Source organism: Polyergus mexicanus, unplaced genomic scaffold (assembly GCF_030449975.1).
Source record: "Polyergus mexicanus isolate NDT 795.1 unplaced genomic scaffold, iyPolMexi1.0 SCAF_12, whole genome shotgun sequence".
Classification (NCBI taxonomy): Eukaryota; Metazoa; Arthropoda; class Insecta; order Hymenoptera; family Formicidae; genus Polyergus; species Polyergus mexicanus.
Genome location: NW_027223332.1, coordinates 9,832,958 through 9,846,533, shown reverse-complemented (window position 1 = coordinate 9,846,533; position 13,576 = coordinate 9,832,958). Strand labels below are relative to the sequence as shown.

The window sequence follows — 13,576 nt, the reverse complement described above, 5'->3', positions numbered from 1 at the left end:
GCGAGAAAGAGAGGACCAGCGAGGGAGATAAAGGCGGATAGAAGCATGCGAGACGGCGATTCTGGCTATTCGCCAGATTCTCCGTTAAATTTCGTGAGAAAAGTATCGAAAGTAAAGAAGAAAGGGAGAACATAATACTCTAAACTCGTAAAGTATTTCGACAAGGAACCTAAGAATTATATCTCTGTATTTGTAAAAATAATAGAACGAAGAGAAACGGCGGGAAAAAAAATTGTCGCGCTGTAATAAAATCGCTCGGGAAAATTCCAACATATTAATAACATTTAAAGAAATTATGATGCGAAATTTACCAGTTGCGTCGATAACTAGTAAATCATTAAATAATGGCTCTTTCTAGTCAATTATTTTTTGTTTATATATTAACATATATATATATGTGTGCGCAAGGCCCAGGAAAGGTATTTTCTCGAGCAACTTATAAGGATGCACGGCGTTTTTACACATTAGCGGCCGACTAGAATGATAGTGTAACGCATGCGGTTTAATACTGGTCAAGTCACGATAATAGTCGCGCACACTCGACACGAGCCGTCTGGCATGCTTAACCCAATTGCGCAGCGTGCGTGCCGTAAATGCCTAAACGGGCAATTTCGGCTTAATGTAGCCTTCGAGAGTGCCTCTATTAGAACTCATCACGCGGTCATACGCGAAATCATTGCGGTAAAACGAGGAGAGATGCAATTTGTAGAGGCGCGTTTAATATTTTCAAAGCCACGAGACGTCGTTTTTTAGCTTTGCGCAAAAACATTGCGTAATTGTAACTAAAGGTGGATATTCGCGTTGGATTATAATATTCCTGTTGCCATCGCACAACTCACCTTCGCTTCTAATTTGTCATTGTCGTGTTTTAGATGATTACGTTCCTGCTCCAAGCGCTCCACTTTTGCCTTGAGAAGCTCGAGCTCTTCCTATTGAAATGAAAAAGTGCATTAGAGGACAATGATATAGAGTGCGTGAATAAACTGTAACATACATGTATGGTACATACTGGTAGATAACTGTTTTCTTACCGTTCGCGCCTTCAGCTGATCTTCGGTCCGATGAACGTTCAACAAGGGCGCGACTTTCACGTACAATCTCCACCAAGGCCATTCTCGCACGGACATTAGCTTCCTCACGTTTCTTTGGATGCAGCGCACTGCGAGATCTTGCAACTGTAAGCAAATTTAATTTCTTATTTTGCTTCACATCATTATTATTGAAACGTTATAAATTATCATTAAAGCGAAAATAAATGTACAAATAATGCCAACATATATTTTTTACACTCTATCTTTCTCCTTATTTTGCAAGTGAGAAAAGAAAGATTTTTATAAAAGTACATGTAAATTCAAAGTAATTAATATAAATTAGACTGCGATTTTTAATCGCCACGATTTCTGCATTAATCAAGCAAAAATGATCTAAAAGTGTTTGTTTGCGGTTTCTCGTACGTAACAGAGAGAGAGAGAGAGAGAGAGAGAGAGAGAGAGAGAGAGAAGTTTTCCTTCCAAATATAACCATTAGAGAATATTTCAAATTCGCAAGAGAGGAGAATAAACGACCCACTTTCAAAGTATTGAGTCTGCGCCGCGCTAGATAGCCTCTGCATCTCGCCTGCAGTAGAATGATGTGGCCCGTGAGTTTCTCGTCCCTCTGAGCCTCCAATCGTTCCAAGGTGCCCGATCTGAAGAATATCTGGGAACAAGAATAGACACTTCTTTAGTTTTCCCATCGATGAATATTAATTGGCGTTTAGAATGCGTTTAGAATGTTATTACGATGGTATATTACCATTTAATTATCCTATCTTAATCAAGCGCGATTTATCGAGAGAAATAATCGACTATTAATAACTATGTAATAATAACGTACATCGTACGATGTAAGAAGAATCGCGTATGAAATTCGAGTTTATGGACGATGAAAATGTTAAGATATGCATGGCATAGTTTTATGCTGCTTTCATCTCGTATGGAAACGAAGGATAAACGTGTACGTATATAGCTACTGGAGCGTGACGGCGCATCGTGGCATCTCGATTGCATTAAATATCTTTACGTAAGACCATGTAATGAAAATGTGTTGAGTATTAATATAGTTACGTTAACGCACACTTTCAATTATACGTGTAATGAAGTTTCATAATTCTTAAGTATCAGATGAATCATATGTTTTGAAAGATTCTAATCATTCATAAAGTAGCGATCTCGATAATCGACGTTTACATGAAATTAAAGTATTAATTTAAAAAAGAAGATTCAATTCATAGTGATTATCTCTAGCAGATTTTCTCTCTATTAACATTTCATTATACAAAATCGCGATTCTTTTCCCAATATGAACGCGTTCGATCGACCTTCTAATTATCGAGCGCTATCAGTATTTAAAGCTAACCGTGCGAGACCGTAATCGTTAGACACGGACCTGTCGTCCATTTTCCGAGCATCTGTCGTCCCGGCAATTATCGGTACCGCTAGCATTACTGGACATCAAGAGACTATTCCGGTTAATGACGTCTTTCTTCTTTTCAGGCTCGGCCAGCCTGCGAATGATCTTCGGTTCGAAAATCTTTACATCGTTGCTATCGTCATCTCGATCGATCCTGTCAAAGTACTGCTGTCCCTTGAACTCGTTTATCTCTTTCTGACTTTGATTCTCCATAGTTTCCTTCCATTCCACTTCGTTCTCATTGCTCATGTGACCGCTGTCCTCCGAACAGTTTCCGTCCGACGTGTATCCACTGTACTCGTTCCCGCTCTTGGACTCGTTCTTCTTCAAAGCAGGCGTGTCGATGATGGAAACGTCCACAGATCGCGACTTGATCAGAACCTCTCGCGGAGGCTCCTTGGCGGCTTCAATGTTTTTGCAATTGAAAAAGTTCACCAGATGTTCGATATCCTTGGCTCTTTGACCGACAATGCACCGCCTCCTCTTCGTTTCCTGCGCGTCATCGACGATGTCGTTGCCAATTCGCGCCGCCTTTGACAGGTCGACGGTCATCCTTCCGCAATTCGCAGCATGGATCGTCTGCGCGCCGGTATTTTGATTCGCGATTCCTCCGATCTGGTTTTCCCAATTGCGCTTCAACTCTTGAATGGAATTCAGATTCTCCTTATTTATCTTTAATTCCTTGGTAAATTCATCCGGTTTTTCGCAGATCTTGATTCGATTAAATGTAAATTCTTTTATGACAGATTCTTCTTTTTGCAAATCTTTTTCTGATTTTACATTAATATCTTTAGAAATAATTGTTTTTTCTCTCTTTGCTTTTTCGTCGGCTCTTAATATTTCATGATTCTTATCATTCTCAAAAAAGTCACACTTCTTCTCTATATTAATATTATTTTTACGCGGAGTCTCTCGATCCTCGTAGACAGTTTCCGTTCTACACGGAGGAGCGACATCCACGACATCCACTGGCACAATTGTTTCCTTGGGCTCCAAATCGTTTTCCAATTGTGCCATTAATCGCGCGGCTCTCTCCTCGAGGTTGCTCATCGACGTCGACCTCGGAGAGTTGAACTTGGTCGACGCGCGGTCTAGAGTCTCGCGACAATTCTCGTAGATACGCTCGTTCGACGAGGCATCGAGATCGAGCTCGAAACTGATCGTCGTCTGGCAGACTGTCTCTTCGGCGCGATCTACCTGCGATAGATCGGCGAGAGATCGGCCGAGACCGGTGGATCGAGTCGCCGGAAGCGGTATCTTGCTCGGCCTGGAGACCGAATTTAGCCTCGCGGGCGCGCCGAATGATTTCCCGCATTGACTGTTATCCGCTCTCGGGGTCCGAACGCTCCACAGACTGGTAGATCTGTTAATAAGAGTTAAACCTTTTCTTGACGATTCCGTCTTCTTTTCATTTTCCGTCGATCTTCTCGCTGAAAAAATTGAAATCCACCGCGGGTTGATTGCGGTTGGACTTGTTTGATTGTCCGAGGATACGGAGCTTAAACTGACCGAACGATCCAGGAGACTCTTTTGTCGAAGGGCCTCGGGTTTCGCCGGTCTCTTCTCGGGTGTATTAGTGAGGCCTTTCTTGAGCAACGCCCTGTCCTCTAATATCGTGCACGTGGAAGACGAGCTGACCGACTCGCAGATCTTCCTCTTGTCGTTACGTGCAGCGGACGGGACAGTTTTTGTCGCATCCGGTCGGGCTTCGTTCGGGGATCGTTTCAGAGGCTTCGAAGACACGACGAGTCGAGATTTCGAGGAATCCGAATTGATAGAGGCACGTCGCGACGGATTAACCGCGTCGTTAGGCGTCTTGATGGATATCCTCGAGGTCGTCGGTGGTTTTGCCAAACGAGACGATTTGTTCGGAGCGATCATGGGACTCGTTGTTGTCTGGTTTGATTGATTCTGCTTTCTGGCGAACGAAAGCGCCGTTTTTGATACATTTGGGCTGCTTTTGGCCTTGATTAAACGCGAACCGCCACCGTTCACGCATTTAGATACGTTATCAAACATGTTGATGAAAAATATATATCTAAGGTCAGATTCGATAATGGAGTAAGAAAGTCGTTATTTCTAATGAAAATAGCGTACTTCGATTCTAGTGTTTTTCTTCGAGATTTTTATATTGTTATTATAATAATTATAATAATTATAATAGTTGTTGCTATAATAAATCATCTTGTTCTCTCGTCATGTATCACAGTTTTCGTGCATCTTCGAGTCAATTTTCCAATACAATGAGAATTAGCGTATATTTTCGTACGTCCAAATATATGTCTTCTCTCAACAAAAATTAACTTTATGGCTTTTTCGTGTTATCGCCTTTTCAATTAAAATATTTTATTTTTTGATATAGCATTTCGCTATTTCCTTCTCATAATTGATAGTTTTGATGTAATTCAGTAAAGATTGAAGACGTGTTAATTGCCGCAATATCTCTTCAACTAAATGTCGATTAAGCATAGCTTTGAATTCATCACTCTATAATAATTAAGCGTCTATTATTTCCGCCTCATCGTCATCTCAAATAATGTTTTTTGCAATTTCTTCGCCCGACATTAAGCAGTTCGTTATTTCGAGCAAATTTCGCACGATAAGATAAACGTGTATATATTCATATACGTATATACAAACAATATACATATAGATACTCGTAAGTTTATCTAAATATCAGATTCAATTGCAAAAAGTATAAAAATGCAAAAAAGTCACACAGGTACTCTGTAAAATTAAAAGACATCTAGTCACACGCGCGAAGAATTGTGTGCTTAAAGTCTAAAGGCTTGTTATCAAAGTCAGGTTGTTCGCCGCACTTGTCACCTCGAGATCGCATCCCCAATCACTGACACCGGCGCTGGGACCGCGATAATTCTCGCACTTGCACGCGTTGCGGAATGAATGGTCGTTGAGCCTTTTCCTCTTCACTGCCGCGTAGAACGAGTCGCTATACTAAATGCCGTAAAAGTCGCGTAAAAGTGTATACGCATCCGACTGCGAGGACAGAAGTGAAGAAGCGAAAGAGAGAACGGCAGAGATGACGACAGGAGGAAGGGATGAAGGAGTGAGGGAAATAAAGGGGAGAGAATCGTGAGAGGGACCGGTGAAGGGAAAGGGGCAGATTATCTTGAGAAGCCGGTTACCGCGCGTTCTCGGCCTGCAACTCTCAACTAGCAGGAAGATGCAGCTGGTTAATGCCCGGATGCCAACTTATCATTTTCATTGAAGGGAGACATCGTGTCCTCTCGCTCCGATAAATCGAAATAAACCGGAAGACATAATAGCGAGAAATGCCCGTAATGCGGATTTATCGAGAGATTTTCGACGAGAATGGTATCGGCGAAATTACCGCGAATGAAAGATTTCCAACTGTATCACGTATTTCTAAAGACAGATGATAACGAGACGAACAGAGACGTTAAAATTTAAAAACGTTTGTTTGTCTAATTGTTATTATAAAATTCATTCGTTCAAATTTTTTTAACCGAATATTTGTCTGAATTTATAATTCAAAACTTATTATATATATTGAATTTAATTTTCTTCATTTGATTCACAGGTATCACGTTTCCTTATGATGAAATAAATAGATCATTAAGAGATGCTAATAAACGCAGAAATTTGGCGCGTTAAATTTGCTGTGATTTGGTTAATTAAACGCGTAATAGAGATATCGTGTAAAGCACATTTCGTAATCCTGACCGCTTCTCTTCCTCTCCTTAATTACACGACGCGTTCGTCTCGAGATAAAACACCCGTTAAACACCCGAATGTCTGTGCTAAAGTCGACGGAAACAAAACATTAAAGTCCTCTCTTAATCACCACGCGCGCTGAAATGTTAAAAGAAGTTTCAGCCGACGCAGCCTTTGCAACGTGCTCTTCATTAATTTCAAGCAAGACAAGATACTTTCTGATTCGAGATAAAGTCACCCGAGACAAAGTTACACTAATACGTCGATTAGTGAATACGGAAATGATGTGTTAAAGATTCTTTTAGATCTCTTACTTTGTATGAAAGTCTTATTATATGCAAAATAAATTTTGTTTTCGCGATTGTGTCTTCGTTTCTTTCAGCTCTCAAAACGAAACACGGTCTCTTTGTATGCAAAAATAAAAAGCTTATTCAGAATTGAGCTCGTTAACTGTGATATAATTGATTAAGAGCGACGATGATTCGACCGCTGACCAGATGTGAGGCTAATATAGCCAATATTATTCTATCATCAACTCTGAAAGAAAAACATGATGTACTATGCGTGCGAGGCATTTGCATGTTTTTACATAAAGTCGATGATATAACTCTCCTATATATATGTACAATTATTTTTATCTATTTTTATGTCTCAAGGAAAATATTTATTGTGGAATTTTGAAAGATCTGTGAATTATTTATTATTATATTTATTAAATATCTAAAAAGAACGGAAGAACGTTATCAAGCCATAAATATCGACAAATAAACAATTAGCGAGTTCACGATGCCGAACAGTCACGTTCAAATAAAGCAAAGACCGCAGCCGTAAAGTAAAAGCTATCGATCTTTATGTGGATCAATTTTATAACTTTTCTATCGATCGTACATGATCGTAATACCGGTGTTTCGTTTGATCGGTAGTGAGAAAGCACTTGTACGACTCGGTGCTTTACGTCCAGGCCGATGATGTTTACCGTTATCGAAACTAACAAGAAGGTACCGGTATGGCTATGGACTTTCTCTCTCTCTCTCTCTCTCTCTCTGTTTCTGTTGCAGATTGATTAAGAAATTGATGACTTTCTTTCTTTTTCTTCTTCCCTCGGTCATCAGACTTCGTCTACGAAGTGAAAAGTGAGTGCATTTCTCGCACTTTGTCAATTTTTACCGAAATTGTAATGGATCGTTTTATATTTGACAAAATAAAAGAAATTATTTAAAGTTTCTTTAAAAAATAAGATGAGTAAAAAGTATTCATTCAATCTGAAAAAAATTTGTCAATGGTTCTATTATTTAGTATTGAAAATTTAATGCTTCAAATCGTATATCGAGCAGATTATGCCTTTACGAGAAATATTGTTAGTTTTAAATTTAAGAAATTTTATGCGATACATATCTTTATTTTTTTATCATAAATTTAATAAAATTTTCAAGTTCTTAATATTGAAAATTTATAAATTTATTACAGACTACCATATATATATATATATGTGTGTGTGTGTGTGTGTGTGTGTATGTATATTTTAAAATACGAGATAAAGACATACGTCTCTTTTTACAATAAAGTTATCATGTACATCATACACATATGAGTTTATCGTATGTTTGGAAAATTATCGACACCTTTCTTTGCAGCCGAAAAATATATTTTAATTAATTATTCTCGACAGATATCTCCGTCTCAACTTTCGGAAGAAAGCAGAAATTTGTTCGACCGGCGTGCACTCGCACTAGAAACGCATATGTACACTCCGCGAACGATTCAGGAGCGATCCGACAAAAGGCAATTCCCTTGCTTGCTATACAATGTCAAGGCCGAAAGATGTTGGACACACCCGACGATGTTTCGACTGGGACCAATCACAAACTGAGACCGCAGAAGCAGTCGCACAGTCGTCGCGTTGTCAGAAAGCTCGTTTCGCATCGGGTACACGTCCCTCCATCTCGTCCCTACTATACAGGTAATATGTCACCAACACACGCATAAATCTTGCACATTCAAACGTACGTCTGGTCCCCTGCTAGCAACGGGCACGTTCCTCCGTAGTGCTCGCGATATCGAATATAAATTTCGAAATTGTTGTGTCGGAAGAGATGGGGATAAAAAGAGCGTACAGTAAAACGCTCGATTAATCAAACCGCGATTATGCGAATAATTAATGGCAACGATATATTCGAATTATGTGTTGCCGGATGCGAGCTGCGCACCTCTCCAACGCGTGTAAAGTATTTCAACGCTGAATTGTATAATTTTGCAAAAATAATTATGGATCCGCGCGTTTGATTTTTACAGAACCGTAAAAATTTCGACAGGTGCAAGGAAAAAGTATCGCAGGTTCGGAATACTGTGGCAGGTGGACCTTGAACGGCGCATCGAAGCGCTGCCAAATGGATCCAGAGGACCGGTCCGAACCTCCGAACTGGCAGGCCTCTTTCTTGTTTTCTCGCCTATCCCCGAATAAGGCACCCTTGGCGGTTCCCATTTCGCCCGTTTGCTTTTTGTCTTACGATCCGCTTCGATATTTTAAGGACGCGTGCATAGATGCTCTCGCGTATCGTTAATTTTTTAAAAATTTAAAATAGCAATCTATAGGAAAACGAGGAAATCATAGAGATCATAACGCATACGCATATAAAGGAAATCGAAGAAAGGGGCGCTTATTTACCCCAGCTCGGCTCACACTGACCTCACGAATTTTTCGAGCGTATTGCGGAAACGGGGACGCGGAGCCGTTCGCCTTTCGGATCAGTAGAAAAGGTCCCTACATCTTATCGTCGGATCGATAGATCTTTGCGGGGATGGCTGCCACGAAGAAATCCCAAACAGACGCGGCGCGGCGTTGGAAAGCGGCCGACGAGAATGTCCGCTGGCCTACTGACGAACGAGAGAAAGGAGAGACGAGACGACGAGAGAAGGGAGCCACATAAGAAGAGAAAAGAGCTCTGGCCGCGTTATGAAATCGCAAACTTCTTTCCGAGTCTACGCCAGACATTCGTATGTACTTTTGTTTAATGGAACCAACTGTCGCGTCTGCAACCAATTTCGTCGTAAATCACTCCTCTTTGATAGATATCGTCGCTTTATCAAGTCCATTTCATGAGTAATGTCTCATTCTTGCGCCCGTTGGAGAGTGAGATAAGTTGATCGAGTTTATAAATTGCATCGGTGAACGATTTCGCCGGAAGCATAGAGAGTAAAGAAGAAAGTAAAAAAGAACTCGTTTTGTGCATTATGCTCGTCGCACGTCAGATTTCATCGCAATGTGATTTTCTTAAGAAGCAATTATCTCTTTTTGAAAGTAGTATATTTATTTTCGTTAAAAAAAATTTCGCAAAAATATAATCTAATAATATAATATAATATTATATAATAAAGAGTCTTGTATTATAGTATATCTAATATTATTTTTGATCTCTTACGTGACCCAGCAATCTTGTCATATATATGTCATTTTATATTAATTTTATCATGTCATTGAGAAAGTAGGAGATAATAATTAGAAAATTGTGTTGCAGAACATCCGATGCACATATATGGAAGGTGAAGAAAAGGATCCGTTATATTTCATATCACGTCTGATTTAATCGTGATATTATTTTCTTAGCGAGCAATTAATTCTCTAGAAAGCACAGTAAATAAGTATCCAAGTCAGTTCTTGTAAAAACATGATCCATTTCACGCATCTGCAGGTGCGAATCTTATCGGAGAGACATCGGACACCTAGATTTGATCAATTAATGGCTCAAAGCCGCTGATACCGCGACGCTCTTCTTCTCAAGGGCCGAAAGAAAAGCAAAAGGAAGTTACGTCTAGCTTGTAGCAATTAACTGCGAAGTAGATAGCGAGGTAAGTAGAAATAAAAAATCTGACCCCGAGTTGTGGGTTGACGAAGCCGAGATTGAGCGGTAGAACGCGGTATGCAACGTTTCCGCTTCCCGACGAAGGGAAAACAGCACTGTGTGAGAAACTCGACGGCGTCATGCATTTTGCTTGATAATTAGTTGGTGGCTTTTTCAATCATCTATTCGTTTCTGATACTTGATGTGAGTATTGTTTATAATCTTAAACCTGAGTTAGTGATATATCCCGAAGAGTTGTCAAAATAGATTTAAAAAGTAAAATAGTAAACAATTTAAAGAAAATATAATATTACTTATTAATATGAAAAAATTTCAAACCTCCATCTCTTTATAATGTAAATTTTCTGCTTATAAAATAGAAAATAGAAATTAATTATGTGTGTGACAATAAATTATATAAAAATTAATATGGAATTTATTTCCCTACCTCTTAAGAAAAATAAGCTACAAGTTATTGTGCGATATTAAATTCGAGTATTTATCTTCTTCGTGTTAGCATGGGGTGGCAGCGGGATATTTCGCGATTTCGGTCTGGCTTGTTGCCGAGATTGTCGTGCGAACCTGACCTAGGCGTGCAAGCTTCTCGAAGAACTAATCGCGTTTCTTCATCATGATAAGTATTTCCTCAGCTTCTCAACTTGGCATTGTTGAGTAGAAATTAATTGTGTTGATATGCATATAATATGTATTTATAAGATTCATACGTGCTCGATCAGATATAATTCTTATTTTTATAATAGATCAAATTTTTATTATCGATCAAATTATTTTAGGATATAATAATTATAATGTATAATAATACAATTATTTTTATTTTTCCTCATAATCTAATATATCTCTATTCTATATTTTAATCTTGACCGATCCACCAAGCTGATTTAATCGTCACTAGTTTATATCACATTGTAATGCGATGATTGTTAAGGCGCGTGCATGCTTAATAAGGATTAATTGTGTACGGTACTTGTTCCAGAGAATCAGTATTATAATGAAGTTGAAACACGTTTGCACTGTTTCCACTTGACGCCTTAGAATTACTTGGCATATTGCTTGAGATTGCTTGAGATGCGAGACACGTAGTAATCGAAGGCACGCGCAACGGTCACATTTCCGCCATGGAAACGTTAGCGCCAGATATTTCGGTAGTCACGACGTATATATGTTTAAACCGACACGATTAGCTCGACTAACGTTATATCCGAAAATACATCGACGTCCATCGTAAAAGAAATCGTAACTTAATTATTTTGCCGAGAAGTTTGGTAAGGGAGATGCATTTTATCTATTAGAACAAGAAGAGAAATACAATATTATATAGAAATGATATCAATTTAAAAAAAAAAAGATCGAATACGCTGGAAATGAAAAACATGGTACATAGACACGGTGATTGCAAGGCTGCCGTAAACTAACGGCGAAAAATTGCAAAGAAGAAGAAGACGAGAGAGAAGAGAAAATAAGAGATATTAAGAACTAAGTGTACCGGAAAAAGCTGCTCTTAATGTAACGATGTTGTAAGGAGCATATTAATTCGCGAGCGGTTGTAGTTGAAATTACCTATCTCCTTCGTCTCGCGTAAAAAAGGATTGACCAGTTGCAGCGCGACGCAGTAAAAAAAATATGTCGGAGAACGGAAGCGAAGTTAACGTTTCCTCGGGCGGGATACGCAACTCCGGGAATGATATGGAAAAACCTCGTTCTTTCCCGGTCATTCTGGTTTTTCGCATACATGGCGATAGCGCTGCGAATAGATTGCGCTGCCGACGATGGAAAGGAAACGAAGATGTCGACAGTGGAAGATTATGAGAAATAGCCGCACGAACATGACTCGAAGATGACGGAAGATTCATCCGACGGTCGTGTAATTTGCACTTCGTAATTGTAGCATCCCAGGAAGTAGAGTTCCACATTCCACGTCGCGATGTGATCGTAATAAACGCAATTTAGTAATTCTCGTATCCTGTCGCTTTAGATAGTAAGGCAAGAGTTCCGTATCTTTTTAAGATATTCGGTGAAAGGGATTCATCTTCTGAGGAATAAAAAAAGTCATCCATCTTCTTTATAAGGAACTTTTCAGTAAATTTCCAAAGAACTTTCATAAAATTTGTCAGCTACATGCGGTCAGCTACGTCGTCTCTTTTTAAAGCTGTATCTCGCGCAAATGTAATTAAGTGGGAAGAAATGAAAGATGGCGAGATGTAAGGAGGCTGATATGTTCGCAGCGCAAAACTGCAAATGGATCGGCGGGCATGGCGAACCAGTAAAGACCAGTGCGGACAATTTGTATGTGGGCCACGAGAAAGTCACAGTGCGTACACTTTTTTCCACCTTCGAGATATATTCTCTTCTTTTACACTTTCGCAGACGAATGATTCGAAAAAGGCAGTGTGCGCTGCCTTTTTTCCGATTTATTATATTATCATAATCTTTCGATAAAAGAAATTCACTTTTAAAATCAAACAGAATAATTAAGACAAGTGAAGAATCTCAGGAATTTTTACAGTAAAATTCTTGAAATATATCTTGACATCTATAAAATATTCACCGGATGAAGAAGATCACGTTGTAAATCGCTCATTCGAACATCGAACATCGAACATAAATCAGACAGTTACGACATTTTGTCCGGTGCCGATGTGCGACTTGGCATGACGTCGATAGTTTGCAATTGTTTCGATTAAGCTTCTGCGAAATCAGGAAGCATCGGTGAACGCTACCGTACGAGTCTATACGAAACGAACGATGCGATGACTTTCCACTCGAATTACAAAATATGAAATATGTGTATGTATATGTATATATATGTATTTCCTTTACCAAGCAACGTGATCGTGAATTTACTTCACGTAGAGATATTTAGAGAGAACTCAAATTGACTCATTTATGTCCAATAATGTCTTAGCCTCGAGATACATGGTGCTCTTCTCAGTTTTGTTTGTAATAAGCGAGCTTGGAGGAAGTGATGTTTGAAATACTTTGTACATGCCGCTATCTCATTTAAATTTCAAGATACTGGAGCTAGAACGAGATCTCACCAGACATCTGTTAATTTCGATTTCTTCTTATTAGCAATTCAATAGACCGTTTAGAATTTGCATTTCGCCGAAAGTATTTATATAATTATTGACAGATTGTATCATCACATTACCATAACTGAGAAATTTACAACTATTTATATTATTCAAACAAACACATGTAAAAGAACTGTAAATTCCAGAATTATAAAATCACAAAATATCATATTTTCTCTCTTAATATAAATCTCAATAAATAAACACTTTGGAATAATAATCATATATAGCTTCTCTCTAATCAATCCATTTAATATTGCTATTGAATTCTAACACGTTTTTGCATTTACCAAGTGCAGCGAGGCTTCCAACAGATGCCGGGGAACAGGTGGTGTCGATAGAAAGCACTTTACAATTTCCGCTTCTTTAGGACGGATAAGGCGGATTTCGCGCGGAGGTGAAACGAGGCAACAGGCAAGGCCAAGGTAAAGGTAAAAGGTAAAAAGAATGGCACGGGGAGTGCGAGGCTGGAAGAGAAACCATGAACGGCGAGCCGCG

General features: G+C 39.1%; 2 protein-coding genes and 1 pseudogene across 5 annotated transcripts in view; 1 reads left to right on the top strand and 2 right to left on the bottom strand.

Annotated features, from left to right (window-relative positions):
* The window catches only part of LOC138938277 (unconventional myosin-XVIIIa), a 45,536-nt gene that overhangs the window by 6,184 nt on the left and 25,776 nt on the right, over nt 1–13,576 (bottom strand). For 3 of the 4 annotated variants that reach the window (XM_070305131.1, XM_070305132.1, XM_070305134.1), the window contains 3 exons: nt 1,570–1,698; nt 1,032–1,175; nt 840–929 (listed from right to left, as the gene is read on the bottom strand). In XM_070305131.1, coding sequence (XP_070161232.1) covers nt 840–929; nt 1,032–1,175; nt 1,570–1,698 — 363 coding nt within the window. Of the gene's footprint in view, nt 1–839; nt 930–1,031; nt 1,176–1,569; nt 1,699–13,576 lie in introns of those variants that run through there. The other variant, XM_070305135.1, reaches the window with a different exon arrangement.
* Nucleotides 2,416–4,572, bottom strand: LOC138938344 (uncharacterized). The gene has a single exon (XM_070305263.1). It carries the CDS (start codon nt 4,468–4,470, stop codon nt 2,416–2,418), a length of 2,055 nt encoding a protein of 684 aa, XP_070161364.1. The 5' UTR covers nt 4,471–4,572.
* On the top strand, nt 7,113–11,087 carry LOC138938343 (uncharacterized; annotated as a pseudogene).

Bases quoted from the DNA above. Each gene is read 5' to 3' on its own strand.
- LOC138938344 (XM_070305263.1), bottom strand. From the start codon at position 4,470: ATGTTTGATAACGTATCTAAATGCGTGAACGGTGGCGGTTCGCGTTTA.